At 27.8% G+C, this 23528-nt stretch overlaps 1 protein-coding gene across 1 annotated transcript in view; it reads right to left on the bottom strand.

Moving 5' to 3' along the window:
• The window catches only part of LOC113385106 (ATP-binding cassette sub-family G member 1), a 37185-nt gene extending 15429 nt beyond the window's left edge, over positions 1 to 21756 (bottom strand). The window contains exons 1-2 of the mRNA XM_026622913.1: positions 21346 to 21756; positions 406 to 523 (exon numbers count right to left, since the gene is read on the bottom strand). Of these exons, the coding sequence (XP_026478698.1) occupies positions 406 to 523; positions 21346 to 21556 (329 nt within the window). The 5' untranslated portion in view covers positions 21557 to 21756. The remainder of the gene's footprint in view (positions 1 to 405; positions 524 to 21345) is intronic.
• Between the last annotated feature and the right edge of the window lie 1772 nt (positions 21757 to 23528).

Here is a 23528-nt window from a genome sequence, read left to right as displayed (position 1 = left end):
CAATGAGATAAATATACAGTCGTATGTGATGACATTGAAATAACTAAAATATCTCATTTATTGCGAGCGCTGTCGTCACCACACAGTAATACCTTAATAATAATATAAGATTATTAATATAATTTAAGCATGTTGTGACGCCGTTATTGATACGCAATATATGTTTCTAAGCTAAATCAATAAATATGTAAAAACAAATAATATGCATGCTCTTCTATAATAAACAAGTATTGCTTCCTTTTTCAATAAGCAAAATAATCTTTTTCTTCATTTAATTTTGGTAGAACGATCTACTTATTTTTTTGTGGCGAGATATATATATATATATATATATATATATATATATATGTGTGTGTGTGTGTGTGTGTGTGTTTGTATATATTTATACATTTATTTGAAACTTACATATATCCGGCTAATACATTCAATAATGTACTTTTGCCAGCACCTGACGGCCCCATGATTGCTGTGAGTTGGCCAGCTCTGAAGTGTCCACTAACTCCATGTAAGATTTCCTTGTGACCTAAAATACAATAAAAAATAGCATGTTAATCATACTTTATTTCTATCTAGAAAAAAGCACATTGATTGATAATTCTATTATCAGATTAAGGATTTCGAAAAAATTTTAATATCTTTTCAAAATTTATACTATTTCATTCTATTTTCATTCCTGAAAATTGTGTGTGCCATACCAAGCTATATGTATATATATATATATATATATATATCTTCTATATATATAAAAATAAGTCGGGTTTTCCTTCCTGACGAAATAACTCCAGAACGCACGAACCGATTTCGACAATTTTGCATTCGTTGAAAAGGTCTCGGGCTCAGCAAGGTTTATAGCTAAGAAAATTAGTTCTGCATGGCATCGTGCCTTAATGCAAGCTACTGGAACTTCACGCACCGTAATTAAAAATTAGAGTAATAAAAATAATCAATAACTGTTTTAAATAATTTCAAATAGCTTATCTTCTATATATATAAAAATAAGTCGGGTTTTCCTTCCTGACGAAATAACGCACGAACCGATTTCGACAATTTTGCATTTGTTGAAAAGGTCTCGGGCTCAGCAAGGTTTATAGCTAAGAAAATTAGTTGTGCATGGCATCATGCCTTAATGCAAGCTGCTGGAACTTCACGCACCGTAATTAAAAATTCGATTAATGACATTAGTGAGAATTATCAGAATTATGCTTGGTTAAGTCAACGAGCAATTCTTGCCGCAAAGAATAATGATGTACACGCTCTGAATTTCACCATTCAATCAAAAATTGCTGGCGATTTGGTGACATACCAATGATTCTGACTGGTCTTCCGTTTGACTTCAAACGATTGCAATATCCAGTTCGCCTTGCGTTTGCAATAACAAGTCGCAAAGCCAATCGCTTAGTGTTTGCGGGATAAATTTCTAATAGATTATTTAGAAAATCATTGTTTTTTACATGGGCAGTCAAACGTTGCCTGTTCACAAGTTGGAAAACCATCCGCTTTGTTTGTGTTAACGTCAGACCAAAAAACAAAAAATGTGGTTTACCAAAGATCACTTCTATGAAACGGATAATTTGCGGATTCACTTTCATTTACTTAGAGAAGTTCAACTAAAAAACACTTCATTTTTGTAATCAAAATAAATTCGTTACTGTTGTATAATAAAATCAAATTTTTCTTTTTAAAATATAAAACAAACAAAAAATTTCTTCATCTTTTTCACGAAACCATTTGGTGGCGAAACGGAGTTCGTCGGGTTTGCTAGTATATATATATATATATATATATATATATATATATATATGTAAAGATCATTTTAATTTTTTACTATGTCAGTAAATTTCTCTATATGAAGTTTGAAAAATATTGATCGTATTTGTTAACTACATACAAATGCAGAGGACAATTCAAAATTGGATTAATATATAATTTTCGGAAAAAATAGTGCCGAGCATCCTACAGTTCAGGAGAGAGAAAGATTATTATTTTTCATTATACATATATTTATTGACCGTTAAAAATAAAATCTACACATATGTATTAGGAAGTTTTCCATAAAACACGTTTCGTAGTTCCGTAATATTGTAATAAAGCTCGGACATCAAATAGTATTTCCGAATATTTCCTAAGTTTAAGTTCAAAGCCCGTTTCCGTATCCGGAATATCAATAAGCAGTCGTTAGCCTTGCAAGATGCTGTAAATCAAACATTCATATTTTGGCTCGTGTTTGTTTTATTGAGTTATGGAAATATTGATTTAAAAATGCTTGCTTTTGAGTTTTACTTCTCGTTTTTTATTATATATTCATTACGTCAATTACTCATTTTCCGGTTCGAATTAGGAATATTGAAAATAGTTATTCTGAATTACGATTTCTCTTTATCGATTATGTAGATATAGGAATAAGTTCCTTTTTCTATATTTATGATATGGAATTTAGAACTCTGAATCAAATAATATCAAAATTTTATTTCTCTATAAAAATTCAGTACAAAGTTTCATTATGAGAAATTTCGATTGAATATGCCAACTATATATTTTTTTTATTTGGAATTTATCAGAATAGTTCATTCATCGACTATCGTTAATATATCGTAAAAAAACTTTAGAAAAGAATATTTATATAGTTTACTTTTATAAAGTGAAATAAAAGTACACCTCGATGTAAACGATATGTATCTGTTGATTTACGTTTCTCGATATGTGATTAAGACGGCCTCAATTAAGTCAAAATATATTTATAAGAAAACGGAAGCAAAGCGAACCGGTTTCATTTTGTCGTGTGTAAAATGTATACTGGTTTTTATATTGTTTTAATATATGTAATACTTGCATAAATATTCACACGATTAAATATTATTAAAATATCATCCTACTGCAAAATTACTATAATACGTTCACTTTGTGTATTAATTCCGCGTAAATAATCCTGATTATCTGGTTTTTAATATAATTCCAAATGTGAAGATACTTTCTAAATCTAATTAGCATGAAATTAGGTGATAATGTATTCTATTAATTTTTTTTATAATTCATCTAAATCAGAGTTGGAGTTGGTAAATTAAAGACGCATTTCTAGCTATCTCTAATGATATCTTCCGTTAAATTAACCATGATCCAAATATATTACTAATATGAAAGAATTTCGAAGTTTCTTGTGACCAATATTTGAATCGAGAATAAAAATAATTATATTTCTTCTTTCATCATACAAAATTACATGAAAACTTAATATGGAAAAAGAACTAAAGTATTATATTGTAACTATTTTATCAACTCAAATGCAATTCGTTTTGTATTTTTTTTTTAAGTTTGAAATTCATTATAATTTAGCAATAATTGCACATAAATACATATTTTTGATTATATATAATTATAAAATTACTTCATATTTAATATTATTTTGATATTACTTGTTATAATATTCTTATGATCAAATTAGAATTTTTGGTTTGGTAATAAATCTGTGCCAAGATATGGGTCCTTGGATTAAGTCGTCAACTGTAACTGGAAGCAGAAAACTTTTGTGCCTCCGTACTTAAATAAAATTAACTTTTAAATAAAGAACAAGAATATTTACACGTTCTGCGATATTATCATATGTTGTAATTATCAGTTAATTATATTCCGGTATTTTTATACTGGACAGGTAATTGAACCATTGTGGTCTGCAAAAAATGCGCAAAAAGTCTGTTTACATGTTCTTATGACATGAAAAACTTGAGCTCTTCAACTAACAATCCACGTTCGATGGTCCGAAAAATCACTCGGTATATTATCATATTGTTGCGACTTTTCACACAAACTCTTTATGATTTTAATTAATTTATTTATTTCTGAGGCTTACTCAACAAGTGCAGAATATAGAAACACTTTTCCCTACGTACGCTAAATGATTTTAATCATCTGTTTTTACATCTTCTTATGTTATATCTTTTTTATATATTTTATTATATGTTCAATTATATTAACACCTTTTTGCACTGTTTTTATGTGTTAATAATTATTAACTTATATAAATTAGTTATAGATATTGCTAATCTAATATTAATTATACTTTCTAATGTGGTTTGATTCCCAAATGTTTCCTTATAAATAGTAACTAAAATAAATTGTTTTTAAATACTAATTAAATTCTAAGCTATGGAATCATTATTGAATTATAAATAAAATTTATTATTAATAATTTATTATAAATATCAGAATTTACATTTTGATCAATTATTTAAAAAAAACTAATTCTGTGATCCTTTTGCACACCTCTTAGAAATGGAATTATATTAATGCAAATCTATAAAAAAAAGTATTTAATTATGTTCATCCGCGAAATACTATGAATTCAGCATTATAGTTATTTTCTTCTTTTAGTGGTTTTTCTAAATGATTTTGACAAGGTCGGATAATGATACAGGATCTTCTTACATAAAAAATTATATTAATTATTTTCTAAAATGCATCGGTTTTATTGCACCGAAAAACTAATTTCATCTTTTTATGTCTGGCTGCATTTCATGGTCGTTTAAAATAGGCATTATAAGAAAAAAATAGAATATGATGATTTGATATTCCTGATTCGTTTCTTCATTTTTTATTACTTCATGACAAGATTATATAGCTGAATATTTATGACTATTTCTTACTGCCAACAATGTTATCATCAATTATTTGAAGATAATAAACAACATCATACATGATCAATACAACGACCATATAATTCAAAACCGCAGGTTGGAATTTTTCAAATTACCAGCAGTTATCGGAAAATTGCAATAAAATGCGAGATGAACTTATCGAGTTAATTGTAATCGATTAGCTATTGTAGATATTCATAAGTTTAGTTCAAATTTTATAATAAAATTTTGTCTATTAACTTATAGTAAGAAGAGACCTTTACATTTTCAAATCATGTCAAGTCAAGCTTTTGACATCAACAATAGGTGAAAGTTTTCATTGTGTAGTGAATTGAAGTAACAATGACAATAAGATATAAGAAGAAAGGCAAAAAATACAACGCGAAACAATAAAGTGATTACAGCAAAACTTTCTTAAATTTGTCACAAAATTTTGCAATAACTCAGGAAAGTATATTCAATAGCAATTGAGATTTCATCTAAACTAAAATACACGTCACTACTACTAAATTGAATTTAAAACAACTTGAATTGTTCAATTGCAATGTGTTTGATTTTATAACTTGAACATAAATTTCAACAAGAAGATAAACGGTTATGAGAATAAAGATCTTCGTTTGCAACGAAAACTGTAGATTTATTTTAGTAAAATGAATCTGCAGACTGCTAGACTTTATGTCAGAAGCTTATAGGTAAAATGATTATATCTTCAATAACTAGAAAAGCTTTTTTGTTATACTGATGGCAATAAATCTATCTCTGCCTAAATATTTATCGTCTTCCATATCACAATATATTATGATATAATTTTAATATCTATTAAACTAGTTTTTTTGTATATGAGCGATAATTAAGTAATATTACTAGAAGAGATATTAAATATAGTGAAACAATCTTTTTTCCTTTTTTTCTCTTGAAGAGCAATCAAAACTATTGATGTTCTTAGAGCGCTGTGAGATGTATTTCTAACAATTTATCCTTATAAAAAGGCAACTCAATATGGCTGTTGTTTCTTTTTTCTGACAAAGTAATTGGATTCTTCCAATAATTATATGAGATATGTTACCGCTTTAAAGGTTATTTGGAATATTTAGGTATTTATTTAGAATTTAGTTTTTGTTTTGAACAGCAATTAGAACTTGAGTCCTATAAGCTGTTGGTCTAATTCGACTTAATACTGTATAGGTTTTATAGATTGCAAACAGTTGTCTCATCTATGTGATAAATTTTATTATTTCAATTTCTGCAATAGAGCGGATAATTTATTGATGGAGCAATGTCGAATGAGGGCTATTTTCACTTGGAAACATATTGCTATTTACATTTCCTAGCGAAAACTGATGTCACTACTGCTTGACATCAGGCTCCTCGAAACGGGATCGAACCCGAGACTCGATTCAGGTCCAGTAGCATATTTAGAAATTAATTTAGTTTTCGAGATGGAGTGAGTAATTGTTGCTTTCGCCTTTATCCAAATTTTTGAATCTCAATCTGACTTTACAGAATAAAGAAAACGGATTTAAAAAGAAATATCACAAACAATTAAGGTTTTACATCATCTCATAGAATAAAAAAAATTTGGCAAGTGGTATTTCTGGCTGTAGTGTTAGTGTTACTTTAACAATATTAGCGGTGCAAATTCCACGCGCACATATAATATAGTGAAGTTCATATGATATGGATGATAGAAGCTCGCATCGCATGTCAAATCGGGGACACACGGTGTCATGATCAATTTTATAGTCATGTCTTTGTGATTGTTGAAATGTGTCTGAGTCATGCTTTCATTTTATATGACAGGTATTCGAGAATGACTGTGCATTGACACCTTTAGATGCTAAATTTGTTGAGTTTATTTAGATAGAAACGCTATATTGTATAATTTTATTTTAAAATCATAAATGTATACGTATTTATCAATGCGATAAAAATATTACAATGTATGTTTATCATATCGATGAAATAATCAATTTGAATATAAAATCTACAGACGCCTAATTGATTATTTCTTTATCTTAATATGCAAAAATCGCACGATTAAATGTATCATGTTTTTGCCACAAAAAAACGTGAATATGCGGATACAAAATCTTGGATTAAAATTCGAAAATGTCATTACAACTTTTTACATACATTTCATTTTATTTGCATATCTCATTTGAATCTACGCAAATATATACCACTAAAAACTGGTTCAAATAATTTGATGATGCGCTATCATTGGAATCTGATTATTTTTGAAGAACTGACTTTTGCAAAACCCATAGAAAATTAGGACCTAGGGTATTATATAATAACTTGAAACCGTGAATAAATTTTCGGATCAAGTTTCAAAAATAATGACCTTGAATTAATAATACTTATAAATGCGCATATCTAAAACATAGGATATATTAATTGATAAAGAAATTTACATAAATTGCAAAAAAAATTTTTGATTAAAATTACCGGTTATCAAATGTATATAATTGAAATTCAAATTGAGGTCTATTTCATGACGCAGAATATGTAGCTGTAATTAATTATTGAAATTTATTATACTATGTGTAACTGAGTAATTTGTTACCAATGAAATAATTTTTTATTATAAAATTATGAAAATTAAGCATTTCCAGTTAATAAAAAATATTCTAGTTAATTGATGGTTTAAGAAAACCTGAATAATTTAGAATTTTTCTCTAAATGGGCAGGCTAATTGATATTGGGCATTTTTATGTACACTTTTTTTGTTTATTAGAGAATACTGTTTTTCGATATTATTATATAAACCTCATTAATAAGCATTTGTTTGTTGAAACAATATCTATCTTTATTAGTTTTTATTATTTAGTCAGATTCAATTACATTTTGCGCTACGGCATCTATCAATTATTTTGGTTGTAAAGTTTTTGTCCTTAAAAATATTTAAGGTTTAGAAAACTTAATACATTGTATCAATTATAACACGCTGAAAAAAAATTACTACTATATTTAATTATTGCCATTTTTTTCATTCCCATGTTACTATATAAAAAATTTCCTGAACTTGAAATATCTTGCTCATTTCATACTTTTATTATTGCATATCGCAAAAATGTATATTTTATATATTGGTAGATTGATTTTGAAGGATTAATTCCTAATTATTGCGCAGTGAAATCTCTTTGAACTCTGAAATCATTAATATTATTGTTTTCTTCTACTATTTAATCCTCTTAATGTACTTAATCATATTTTTAATAGTTTTACGTGACTTTTATAGCATTATTTGTACGTTCTGGATGATATTACGACTGAAAACTAGATATTTTTCTTACAATAAAAGCAAGTGTAATGGTTACGATTATTTCATCAATTGAATATTAACTAGCATTAACTATGTTTGTTGATATAGTAATAGAATTTTATGAAATTGAATTCATATGCAAACAAAATAATGCTTATGTTGATTAAATTAATAAAATTATAAAAAAAACATAACGTCACATTTGGCCTCCGTGTGATCTATCACAAAGTAATTAAAAATTTAAAACTTTCGACTCGATAGAGCTAATTATGCACAATTTTCAAATCTAAAAATATGAAATTTACCTCAAAGTTTTATCACGAGTAAATAAGTTGAAGGATTAATCATAAAACTTGTCTTAGACACTTATAATAGTCTTTTAGCAGATCATATTACTTAGCTACTGAGGTAAAGTTTTCTAAAATAAAAAAATCCTCTGCATTTTCAAAAAATATTTAGTTTTAAAATGATGTGAAATTTATGATTTCGGATTAGACAAATAGTAAAGTAACATTGAACTGTCAAAATATATTTCTACTAGTTCATATTTCATAAATTTAATTACATGGCATTTCAATGTTTCTTGGTCTGTCTGTTTGATGAAAAAATTGAATAAGTCAGACATTTCCGTTTGAGATAGAAACATCCGGCTGTGCGATTTTGATAAAACATTCACAATGATGTGTGCAAAAATTCATAACAATTATAAACAATTGTATGAAACACTATTAGTCATAATATAGTTTATACCGATCGGCAGAGCGTGACCAGATTGCGAATTTTGATACATTTACACGTGTTTCGCTTCAGTACATATGCTTGCGTAGGTATTGATATGCAGTAGAGACGAATATAAATTATTCAGTGATAGATACAAATTTTACTTCTAAAAATATACAACTATTTACGTAAATTGTAAACGGCATTAGTTTTCTGCTCATTCTACAATTTGATGTCTCGTGCCATTTCAGCTAAACTAAAAAATATATAGAGGGTATAGAGTCAATCACAAAAGATAGTATAAAAGTTAATAATTAAGATTAGTGGATATTTTTTATGGTAAATCTTTAGTATATAGGCATCGGCAGCAAAAAGACAAATATTCAAGAGTTGAGGTTATGTTTACGAATTAGCTGGTAAAATATGCGTTCAAATAAGATGACCATTATTTTTTTTTTGGTAAAAACTGGGCTGACAACTTGTAATTATCTAATTCGGGACGGTGGAATGTGTCATATGCTAAATAACTTTAATATGATTTAAAATAGCAAAAACTATATAATTTATAACCAAAAACAGGTTTTTTTTAATGATTTATTTTTAATTATAATTACTAACATTCAGTAGCACTTTATTATTCGATTACGTGTTATATATCTTATAAAATTATATGGTATATTATCTATCATATTTTTTTTATTTCATCTTAATAAATTTTTGTTTTCAAGCTTTGTATGAGACTCTGTTTAATCTTTATCATAACGAAGTTTTTGCTAGTAAAAATGGGCACTTATGCCAGTCAGTCAATTCTATTCGGCAATTTTCTCATTCTGTTTTCGCAGTCGCAGTTTATATGAGAATGATAATTTTTTACATCATTTTCATATATTTGATGAGTAATAGTAATATTATTAATCAAGCATTTGCAAAGAATCAATTTAAACCTATGGGGCTTTTTCTATTTAACCCGGGACCCTTTGGGGTAGGGGATAAAATTGTTTGTGTAAAAATACCTGTAATTTATAATAATAAAGGTGACCAGCAAATGTAATGAGAGAAGAAGGTTGTAGAGTGGTATTCAATATATATCATAAACTAAATAGTGGTTTTATTCACATATCTTATGGTGATGGAATATTTATAATTTACAGTCCGCTTATATCTAATTAATCACAGTGATCCTCACCACTATACTTTTCGAAAACCCGGGACAATCCGGGACAAAGGATCCAAACCTGGGACAAATGTTGCTTTTTGAAAAACCCGGGATCCAAGTTGGAAATCTGTCTTTTTTCATTGTATACTTTATGATATCATAGAAGGTTAATTCAGAAAATATAAAACTCTGGTTTAGTAACAAATGGTCTTTTTACTTTTTCAAAATTTGCCTCGGAGGAGTGCAGATACCGTTCTAGGGTTAATATCAATAAAAATGATTTTTCAATATGTAATTATACATTTTTATGAGCTTTATTTTGGTATAGTTTACATGATTATACATATAATTAGGTAATATAAAAAAATGATTTAATATTTCTTAATATTTTTTTCAAAATTTGCATCTTTTCACCGAATAATTTATTAGTAAAGCGTTTCTCATAGAATCGTTAGAACGATTGGTTCGGTATTAGATATAATAAAAATAAGCATTTGATGTTCCGGTGAGATATACAAAAAATTTTATATGGAGGATTTTCTATTATTTAGGACATTATATTCTTGTATACTCAGTGTACATATACATAATCCAAAGCTTTGCAATTCCTGGTATTCCGGCATAAAAAGTTATATTGGGTACTTCGCATATTTTTGAATTAACTTCAAAATCGCTCTTGTCATATAATAGTATAAAATACGTAGGACGTCAAGTGATATGTATGGTCACCGATGGTACAAAACGTCATCGAAGACGTCAAGTGACATAAGCAGTTGCTTTTAATATGTAAATTATTTACATTTTAATGAAAGATTGTTAATTATAACTCTTGAACTTGCGTTTTTATTCAAAGATCAATATTTAATCAATTAAACTATTCTCAACAAGACAGTTGAAATGAATTATTGCCGATTGATGATCAATATTTATTTTGTCATTATTTGCTTTTGAATTCTTTTTTTGTTGTCGTATATGTAAATCAGTTGGTCATAGCTTTAATTAAATATCTATGAATTGTATAATTTAAAGAAGGATTTTCCTGCTTCTAATTGGTTTATGTTCCACCAATTGGCATTATATCCATTGATAATGAAACAAGTATGTGTATTACATCACACAACAATCATGATGGTAACATTAAATTTATCTAGTTAACACAAATTTTCCCAACACTAATATCAAAATCAAAAAAGAATACTGGTTGACCTTCACAAAATTGCATTTTATATAATATCTGATATATGCCAAATTATAACATGCATGCTAATACGAAAAACGAATTTATTAGAATAATTAAAATCTTAAACAATCGCTCTTATATAATTTTATTAAATTAATAGAGTATTATTACAAAAGTACAAAGTTTCCTGCAATTTTATAGAAGTATATATTAATTGTAATCTGCGTTTTAATATCTTATTATTCAGTATATAATAATATGTTATATGCAGAAGTATATAATAATAACTAAAACGTATAAGAATGATTTTAGGGTCTTGTCATTGATTTAATGATATAATCCGTGAAACGAATGATTCTTTAATATAACTTACGAATGCAAAATCCAAAATAATTATTTTATGGTAGGTAATACTTCTTAATCTTATAAAAAAGTTGTATGCTAAGCATATTTTCGATAAAGTTATTCACATTGAATCTGGGCTTTGGTATACTTCTTAGTTTATTGTTATCACTTATATCACACTAATAAAGCAAAATTTTCGAATATATATTCGAAACACGAATTTGAGAAGTAAAACTTCATTTGCGATAAGAGATTATCAATATGATGAGGTCTATTCAGTAAATCAATCATCTAACATTAATCAATTGCTTGTCAAACACCTAAATTTTGCGGATCCTATTTTATTTCTTCGTATAGCAGTATAAAATTTGCAGGTATTATTTGCCTGGAAGTCTAATTCTGCCTTTTCTTAGCGATTTTCTTGTATACTTCCATGAAATAAAAGAATGGGACCCATGAAGAAGTAAAATAGGATCCGCTAAATTCAATGGGACATATAGTTGCTCATTTCGAACAAATATAAACCGAGTAAAAATTTCTACACATATAATCTAATTTTGAAATAATGAAACCTACCTTCTGAATACCTTCAAATAAATCTATATTTAAAATGAAAAATTGGGGAAGTATTTACTACTAATTTTAATTAGAATATAATTTAGCAATGGTAATATGATTCGCATGAGTGATTCTATCTTTACGGAGTAGTAATTTTGTATTATCTACTCATAATCCGTATACTTAATTATTTTTATTATGAAATTTTATATTGTTATTAAGATTCAAATAACATATCATTTCCGTCAGCAAAATTTATCTATCTATCACATCCATTATTTATTTAACTAAGTGGTATATTAATAAGAACTATGAATTTTAATGTTAAATAAAGTTGTTACTCATATGTTGCTTAACTTTGCAAATATTTATCTTGTTGAGTATATATTTAATTAGTAATCAAAAGTCTCGCAAGTTCAAAATATTATATAAAAACCATTAATACATAAAATAAATAAAAAATTGCTTGACAATAATATTTCAAACTATGTATTTTATATAAAATATTATACACGGTGGTATTTTAGGAATTTTAAAATATATATATCACCATGACATATTTTATCTTCTTCAGCTTTTATCATCATGCCACTTTTCAAATACATTCTCCATATTAACGATTTTTTCCATTTATTCTTCTAAGAACAAGGATCATTTTTGAAGTATCATAATCTAAACTTCTCTCTAGTTGCATTGCATTTACTATACTTTTTTCTTACATCTCTAGTTGCATAGCATTTCTATACATTTTTTACTTAAAAAACGATTACTCTTGTCGAAATTGGGCAAATCAGGGATTAAAAATAAGCGTGTCAGTTTGGTAATCGTTTTGCTGTATTTCACTGTTGTACTGAAAAATTTATTGCACTTAAATTATTGATTTTTTTCATTTATCGTTTCCTCAGCATATTTCCGAAAGTTCTTCGAAATAGGCATGTAATTTAAGCTCATTGATAGAAGAGCTTTCGTTGTATCAGTTCAATCTCACTGATATCAAACACAATTGTTCGAGTTAATATTTGTTACTCATTCTAAAATATTCTGTTAAATATATGTTGAAAATGCGTTTTATAAGTATCTGGAATCATTTAAGAAACTTTCCATAAAATTCGCTTCTCATCTCTCATGTAAAGGATGTATAAAAAGTTTTTACTATGGGGTTAATCCTTTGATATTCATAATTTTCAATTATAGCAATTATTCTCAATTCTTAATATAAATATGTAAAGTATTTTTCTTGAACTAAATATTACACATAAATTTTAATTAATGCTATCAGACCAATCTGCCTACAGATTTCGCATGAAAACCTTGTGATACTTCGAGATATAATACTTCAGTTTTAATTACTTTCAAGCATGTTCACACGAATTCAGAAATTTTAAATCGTTATGGCAGTACCTTGTTAGGAATAACAAAAAGTGAAATGCATTTTTCAAGGCATTCGTATATAAAACCAATTGTGCAATGATGGAAGAAAATGTACAAAACATGTAAAAAAATAAATCGATGTATTACTTTTTTCTGTAATGATCACAACATGATCATAAAGTAGGCGTATACGTGATTGACAGGTATCACCTTGATAGCTTACTTTATAGCTTCATTACAATCATTATGTCACGGATGTGCAAAATCTGTAATTATCGAGATCATATGTTGAATAAAATTATACAAGTATTTCTGATCAATTATATTGCTATGTTTATGTTCGATATTATATGTTTACTATCAAGAGCAATATATAGGAAGAAGTTTAGTTGTTATAAATCAGATCTTCGGAATAATTAATTCGACTAAATTATACATTATCTCAGTAATTAAAGTATTATACAGTTTTTAATCCGTTTATAAACCGGATTTATTATAAAAAATATTTAGATTTTTTAATCATCGTTATATTTATAGAGTGTTCACGGTTGGATTAAAGAGTGGCCTGAAAGGATATTATTCCAAGATAAAAAAGTCGAATTATGTATTTTTATATCACGACTATTAGCATTCATACCAAGAAACTGTTCGATAATGTTCCTTGTGTTTAGACTACGGTTTTCCATATTTTCTATTCTAATTTTCATCGAATCCTTGTATCAAATTCCACTTTTAAATCGAATAATTTATATTCATGACTCTGAAGCTATTACTTAACAGGTAATAAAATGAATTTCAAATTGAATATTCAAAATTCAAGTACCCATAATGCGCAATATGACTATACATTATTGACACTTAGGTACATATGTTTATTAAATAATTCTTCAAAAGCACAGGCTTTTGCCAATAAAACAAATTCTTGTTCTATTATGCCATAAAAATTTGTTGAATATTATTATATGCAATTTCCCGCTAACTAACGGCGGACGATCAATAAAATGTTAAAAATATTCACTTGAACTCTAAATATATTCTCTATGTAAGAGCGTATTTAACATTTAATTTTGGCGCGTAGATTTACAAATTATGTAAATTTTTAGCTTTTTTTTTTTTTTTAACTATAACGAGTTTGATAACATGTTTCTTTAACGTCATAATGTTTAAATTAAAATTAATAAGGAATCACTTGGCATTTCTTAGAAATCATTAGCCAGGATCTTAATAAACTTACTGCGGAATATGCGTTGTTAGAAGGTATGTGTATATATATGCTTATGTATGTGTATATATATGCTTATGTATATATATATATATATATATATATATATATATGTTTATTTTCATGCAATACAACCGTATGAGTAGTATAAAAAATATGGACTAATAACAATAGTCAATATGGTTCACTAAAAATTATCCAAATTATTCATATCTATTCATAACTATAATTATTAAATTTATTTATTATCGAAAGATTACAATTTATTCGTGAGAAATATAAAAATGATAATTTACATATTTTGGAAAGTTGCTTTAAAGGAAAAACAAATTGCTTTAAGGAAAAATTGGCACTCACAACTAATAATTGTAACTTTTTCATGTTTTAATATCTGTGTTCAGAAAATTAATATTTTGCAGCATTTCGTAGCCTCCCTCCTAATATAGTATTTTTGTAGCCATCGAATCTATATTCAATCTTTGTATCATTTTCTCTACAAAAAATGGGAATGAACCCGAGTGAGATGGTGTTTGTGAAAATACTTTATATTAGAATAAATGATATGCACACATATAATGAGTAGTTCTGTCTTAGGACAGGTCCATGAACTGAGTTGAACTTCAACTCGATTCGGGGAAGAATAGTGTGAGAGATTTTCCTTTACCATTTCACACCGCAGTGCCCGAAATAGGATATTTTCAATTAGAAATATATTTTTGATCTTTATTTTCAAGTGAAAATGGGCATTGCTACTGCACGATATCAAGTTGTCCAGAGCGGAGTTCGAACCCACGACCCCATGCACATAATATATATCCACATAAATAGTGCTTTTTATTTTGTTTTCACTAAAACAAATTTCTGAATACAATTTTAATATTTTTTTGAATCATTACACTAGTAGTAGTCGCGCATCGTGATAGGAACTATTTCAAAATTAAAGTGCAAATATACACCATTTACGCGTTATGGTCTCTATATTTGCTTTCAAATGGAATCAGCACAATCCTATCATCTGAGCAGAAAATTAGCAAATCATAAATGTTTATATGCAGCAAAGTCACATGCGGAATAATACTGCATTCATTATTAGTGCACGTCGTAAATTTATTTGTATCTATTATATACATATTCAGCCTTTATAGCTTTGCACCGCCGTAACTAGGACCAGAAAAGCGATCTTGACCCGTCACATAGAGTTGTGTCGGGCATTAAAATTCAGACTGTGTCTTGTTATGCTGCATATTAAGTCTCTAATTGTAAGCAATATAAATATGATACCCATTCATCACAAAGTTATGACACTAATTGCCGTTGTAGAAAAAAATGGAGAAGAATTACGCGGAATTTTTTTAATTAAAAAGTCACGTTGAGTTTTAAATATTCCGCAGAGTCGATAATAATAAATATTGCTTGTGAGTACTTTTAATGAAGGTTTTCAGTTAACGTTAATTGATATATATATATATATATATATATATATATATATTAATTTAGAAATATGAACAAACAACACTTTTTTTTGCACAAATTTATTAAATAATAATTTCACAAACATTTCGAGACTAGGTTTGTCTCATCATCAGTGTGTTATAAAATTTAAAATCTAAAATATAGAAACCTATATTAGCATTATGTGTTATCCGTTACAATTCGTTCACTATACTAATCGAATATCAATTTTTCAACTGGGCCCTATTCCTTCTCTTCCCTACTTGATATTCCATGACTCATCTATTTGACCTTGATAGAAAATTCAGTTCAGTATAGTGAACGACTTGTAACGAAAAACACTTAATGCTAATATAGGTTTCCATATTTTAGATTTTAAATTTTATAACACACTTATGATGAGACAAACCTAGTCTCCAAACGTTTGTGAAATTATTATTTAATAACTTAGTGCAAAAAAAGAATGTTATTTGTTCATTTTTATAAAATAATATCTATCTATCCACTCAAAATACATTTGTTATATGTGTATGTGTATATATATATATATATATATATATATATGTGTGTGTGTGTGTGTGTGTGTATAATATGCATAATATGCATGATTTTTATTTATATTTTTGTTAATAACTCTCGTAAATGTTAACACCTATATCGAAACATCTTTGCACTTAAAAAAAACTAGAAACTATTGAAATTATCAATCTGGTTATGGTAATAATCTGGTTAATATTCTAATTATAGCATTCGAATGATGTCCTTTTTTATTACCTTAAAATGATTAATTTATTATTTATTATCTTAGTATATTTTGTTACTCTAGGATCATTTGTGAAAAGTTTGACGAACTTCACAATAACTTTTATTCTAACTGAGTATTAATTATCAATCATTAACATATATTTTAAAAATCTTCTAGATTTCGAGATCAAACTGATAATTTTGAACTTTTTACATATTACAATATGATACCGTAAGCGTCTTAAGCTATCTTTTCTTGAACATTGTTTCTATTCTGAAATTCGTGCTCCTTTGTGAAATAAATCTTGGATAGATTATCATAAGTTTAACAAACCTAATATGAAGTTTTCAAAACATAAATAATATTACTAAAGTTTGTCTGCTCCTGCAAATATTCAAATTTTGCTGAACCTTTTTTATTGCAGCTAATTATAGCTATCTGGATTACATTTGACGTATCTTTGTTTATACGAGTTAGTATATCTGTTTGAACTTTAAAGCAATTAATGAAGTAAACAATGTAGATTGCGTTTCAAAGTTTTGAAAAGCATTTCATAACAACGCATCAAAAGTTATTGGATCATACTTATTTTTATTTTATATCATTAATGGCTATAAGCGAGTTTTTAGTATTCTTACTATTAGTACATATCAATGAAATACGCGAAACTTAAAGTCGAATTTAATATTGTCCGACAAATATACGTTGCTTTTTCTCAAATGAATGGTTTGTATATTTTCAAACTTTTTATAAGCCATTTTCCTAAACAATCGCATTATTTTCATTGTCGCTATTATTTATTAAAATTAGTTATGAAATTGACTATCATCTTAAAATAAATATTTACAAACGAATCAACGGACAATCGGATATGGCTTAACGCAGAGGAGCTTGCAGTTATTTGCAAAATGGAACTGAGAAGGTGAATAACCTTTTAGACATAAATCATAATCATTGTCAATCGGCAACATGTCTAAAACATTTCTGAGCGAGGATATGAAAATAATTTCTGATTTTTCTTGTCTAGGATCCATTCAAGTCTCTTATTTGATTTAAACTGTTTATTATTGGTTACTGTTATCAATCGCGTTGTGAATATTTCAATAAACAATACACAAGTCTTTAAAATTTACTGCCAAAGGGAAATAGAGCTTTTAACTCTTTGGGGACGGCTGTCCACCTGAGTGGACAAACATATTTTGTGAGGCACAGGATATTTTATAAACAATGACTCAGTTTGCATCGAAAAGTTGATTAAATTACATATAGCAGAGATAAACAGTGTTGTATTTTGAAAATGATGTTAAGTTATTTTAATAGTAGTTTTAGCCCTTTTCTTTGCTATATAATCTTTTTATTTAAAACGACCGAGCGCTTTTAAATATGGCAAAACGACTGGTAAATTTTGTGAATTAAGCAGTAGTGAAGATGAGTTGCAAATAGACATTCATAGAGACCATTCTCCTTCAATAATCGGCATACATCAACAAACACCCCGACAACAAATACTAAGCAATATAAGACATCCAATAGATTATTTTACTTTATATTTTACAAATGAGTTATTAGACAATATAATAGAAAAAAAAAACATTATGGCAGCACAAAAATGAACAAATATACTGACTAATCAGTGGCATATTCTAAATGCGAGAGAAAGAAAAGGGGATTGTATTGTCTGTTTTGACAGAAAAGCACCAGGAGGAAGGCCGCGAACAACATTTTATTGTAAAACATGTCAAAATCAACCAGCTATGCATTCTGGAAATTGTGTTGAACGTCACCTTTCTTTATAACATGATCAAAAATAGATTAATATCATAAATGTATGTCCTTCAATGACCACAAATTTTTATCAAACAAATTGCATAACATTCACATTGGAATCAAGTTTACAGCCGGTACAGTAGATTGTTTTGAAATCGGTGTCGTCCCGTAAGTGTTAAAAAGGTATTGTGAAAAATCTTAAGAAAATTTGGTTGGTAACCTCATAATACTATCTGGGATTTTTTATAACTTGGGGCCCAGGAAATTTACTACCTGCATATTCCAATATGTTTAATCAGTGCTAAAACGGTGGTTAGGAGCCGTTCAAGTATTACGTAAGCACTATAGCGGGGCGGGGGGAATTATTGATTTGCTTATTTTGCTTATTTTCAGTAAGAACTTTTGCTTACTTTTGCTGACAAAGGGGAGGAGGGGTAAATACTTGTAATAAATCTGCTTACGTAATACTTGAACGATCCCTTAGTAGTAATTTATCAAGAGACAATATCTTGAAGAATCTCGAAAAAAAACTACATTGGCTATTAAACAGAAAATCCAAAATAAGCTCATGGAACAAGCTGTTACTGTACGAAGTAATGCTAAAACCAATATGGACGTACGGAATTCAACTAAGGGGAACATCTAAGAAATCGAATATCACAATTATCCAAAGATTTCAAAATAAACTTCTGAAAGAAATGGTAACTGTTCCTAAATATACACCAAATTGTCTTATACGTAAAGATCTAAATATTATTACAGTACATGAGGAACGCTAAATTCAATCCACTTACTGCCCAATCAATGGATTGGCATCTGATTTAGACATTCTATGTACTACTAAAAAATTGCTGTTGTTTCATGAGGAAATAGATGGAAATATATAACAAAAAATAGTAATTTAACAGTTGTTTTTACATCAAATCACCAAATTCAAGCATTTTCTACGTTTTGTCTAGTTGCGTCAGGTCAAGATCACAGACGAGGATTGACAAACACATTGTACGTGAAACGAACGCACAATGACTCGTATTCGTCATAACATCACTCACGAATTACAGTATTCATCGCCGCGAGACCTACGCACGAAAATAAAACGTGTTTTGAATCATTAATTTCGTCCATAGGGATATTTCGAATGTTCAAAATCCTGTATAACAGTAAAAATTGCAACCTTGACACCGAATTCTCGGTTGTTATATTGAATAATACCGGCAGAACAAAAAAAATGTTCGTGCGTCATCAGTGTGATAAGCCGTTCATGGCTGATGCGGTTTGCAAAACAAAAGTTTAAAATTACAGTAATTTACTTTTACTTATGTATGTTATTTTAAATGTAGCAGAAAGAAAATTGAGTATTGGGAATTGGGAACATGGTCTATAAAATCTTTGAGGTGTTTCGCTCGGCTCGGTCCTAACCACAGTCAACCAACATCAGACAGTTTTGATATCCAATTTCCATTTGAGGTTATAGATCTCAAATATAATCTCAAGTGAATATCGCCCCTCAAGGGTATAGCTACATATAATCAAAAAGTATCAACAAATACTTTGTTATAGTTTAATTAGTCACAACTAGAATGGACAACCATTCAAAAATCTATATAATAAAGGCAGAACAATTACTGAATTCATGTCCTGTATGACAGATTGTAGTACATATAACAGAAGACTACTACTTACAAGAACAATCGTCATTTCGATCTCATTACAACGCGAATTCCTGCAATTAGTAGAATGTGTGGCGTGATTTTATGATTCATATACCAAATTCAACCTTCGATTATTTACGTAAATGGTATCAAGGGTCAACGAAAACGCATATAAAATTTACATGGACGAGTCACTATATGAGGCAAAGAAAGAACGATTACTTTAATTTGCTGACAACGTATAATTATTACACATAAAACTGTTTATTTCCCGACGTTTCGTGACATATTAATAATGAATATGTATTAAAATGGTTTATTTTTATTAAAAGCGATTAATTTGTTCATGGTTTCAATCAGTTTAATGATTAATTAATTATGTTGAATAAGTCATTAGATAAATTTTCTCGAAGGATCATCATTATAATTTGATGTTTATTACCATATCATTAGCATTTAAAATAAGAAATATGGATAAGCACTCAAATAGAACTCTTGTTCTAAATGATTCACTTTGCGTAAATTAGCACATCAAGAATAATAACATTAACTATTCACTTCTCCTTTTTTGTTGCTTCATTTAACAAATTATTGTCAAATATATTTGTTACCCAGGCACGATTTACATTGAAAATTCAATTTATAAAAATTTTCCTTCAATTGTTCTTATTCGATTCCTAGAAGTTGCAATTTTGCAATAACAAATGTTAGCTTAATATTATTTTTTCTGTACCTTTAAACCTCCCACTCAAATCTTTTAATTATTTGTTTACACAAACACGCCAATTTACTGAACTGCTAAATACCAGTAAAGAAATATACACATAGCTAGTGCCAATTTCGAAATACTTTCATATTTTTAAAGATAATATGAAAAGGTCTTTACTGAGCCAATTTGGACTTATGGAATAGAGCTTTGAGGAAAAGCTTTCTAATCCATAGATACATAGGTAACGAACCAACTGATACACTACATTTTAAATATAGATTCAGCACAGAAACTGATGAAAAGTAGAGGTACATTAACAGAACTTAAAAACCACAGAAATATTATATTGATTTAAAAAAACACTAGTGATACTATACCGAGCTGCCTAATCAAGCCAAGTGATGCGAACTCAATTATTTTTCGATTTCAGCTAGAGCTTTTAGCAGAATTGATCGTAAAAACAAAATATGGGAATGAATCATCTTGTATTATTTTTTAAGATAGCGATTTCATTTTGAATTACACCCAAAATGATCTTTAGTACATTTAATTCTATCACATATTTATAAACTCACCAACTCTGAGTTTAGTCAGTGACATCTCCAAAACCTGGTACCTAACATCCTTGAATCTGATGTCAACTGGTCTCACATTCCGCATTGATAACTCTACATTATTGTTATCCCTTCTTAAAGAACTGTGGCTTGAAGCTGCTGAAGAAGTTGAAGCTTCTGAGGAACAACTTGGTCCCATACAGCAGCCGCTGTCTGATTTATTTGGCGACATTTTGGTATCTTGCTCAAAATTATATAAAAAAGTCACTGATAGCTAGTCATTAGTCACTTTATTTTATAGTTTTTAATTTTTGCACTTGTTAAAAAAATTCAGTTATTATAATAAGTTATTGTCAATAGCACTATCACAATGTGTTTTCTATCCAGCTAGTTGTTGTTCTTTCACCTTGTTTCTGCAAAGAGAAATACAACATTTTATTGCCAAAAATAAACAATAAAAATATAAAATTTTACGATTACTATCGACACGCGCAGTTGTAAAACTTTGATTAGGTAATGTATTGTTGTCTGCTAGGATGTCGGTTATATATTAATAAAATTTATGTTAATCATACGGATAGAATCCGAATGTACGGAAAATCACTGCGATTGCACAAGTATGATCATTTTTAAAAAAAACACTGATATAGTATTTTAATTGCCATAAATAATTTTCAAGTGATATGACATTGTCATAAGTCAAATTTCTGAAACCCGATTCCCAGAACTGAATATTTGAAACAAATATTTGATAAAGTAATTGATTAGATTTGATAAAGTAAAAGATTAGATTTAAAGTAAATGATATGGCATAGTCATAAGTCAAATTTCTGAAACCCCATTCACAACTGTTTTTTTGTAATAAATATTTGATAAAGTAATGGTTTAGATAATATATAAATTAACTTTGAATTTGAAGTAGTATTGTAGTAGTCTACGAAAAATATATTGCTGCTGGATGCACTGTAAATAGTTCTACAATACGCAAGAGCGAATAATTCAATGTATTATTTATTGATAGATTTCGGAATATTTGCTATAAAAGATTTATTGATAGTGAGCTTTTTTTCCATACAAATTTCTACGGTCATAAAAGTTTGTTCAGATGAATTAAAATATTAATAAATGTATAGGACCAGATAAGAGCTCAGAAAAAAGTAATGCTAAGTAAAACATGATATCTTGTTAAATAAAGAATAATTTCATTACTATATATATATATATATATATATATATATATATATATATATATATATCTTTTCGAATATATTTCATGTTTCTATATTATATTTAGGAAGGTTTGATTCATTAATCCATGGGTAAATGCTAAAAAGTTCAACGACCTTTTCTCACAAATATTAAATTTTGATCTCTCGACCATCGCGGTGAGTAAATGTTTGAAGTTTCTAAAGGTTAAACTTGATTACTCTTTATAAATACTAAATTTCATATTTAATTTAATACAAGCTTTTACGGAAGTGAATATTTTTTACTATTTTTACATGTATTTAATTTGTTATTATCAATAATCGTTTATGTAATTTTTATCAACTATTTATAATATAGAGCAAATTTATGAAATCATTAAATTATTGCCAGACATTTCTATAAACAAACAGATAAGATATTTTTATACACACGCTTCAGATACGCATGTGTTCTACTGTGTCACCAGGATTTATTTACGCCCAATAAAAAAGCAAATTTTCCATTTAAATATCAGAATAACAACACATTAACCAGAATAAACATAATTCGCAAATATAAATAGAAGTTTTTGAAAATATCTAATACAATGTCAGTTGATTTCTATGAGCGATGATGTAGAGATTTCTTTCAAGATACCTTTCATTAATTAGTTATTTTCACAATCAATTATCTATATACAAATAGTGCGGGCATTATTTATTAATATTGCACATATCATTATGAGAAAAATAAGTTTCATCTTTTAATCAAAAGTACCTATATACAATTGTTTTCGAAAAACGAAGGAATTAAACATGTTATATTATTTATAAAATTTTGCTCATTAAATTTGTCTTACAATTAGTAGGCATGAAGATTACTACGTTATTGTTAGTATTATATCTGAGGTCGTAAGTTGACGCCAATAATAATTAATCTGTAATCGTGCTCGATTTATTGAAAATCAATGCCTCAAGAAAGATAAGAAATTCAAGTTTATTAGTCCAAGTTTATGG

This window comes from Ctenocephalides felis, unplaced genomic scaffold, assembly GCF_003426905.1.
Source record: "Ctenocephalides felis isolate EL2017-DRISC unplaced genomic scaffold, ASM342690v1 CF-g0.4_SCAFFOLD_03571, whole genome shotgun sequence".
NCBI lineage: Eukaryota > Metazoa > Arthropoda > Insecta > Siphonaptera > Pulicidae > Ctenocephalides > Ctenocephalides felis.
This window is presented reverse-complemented; position numbering and strand designations above follow the sequence as displayed.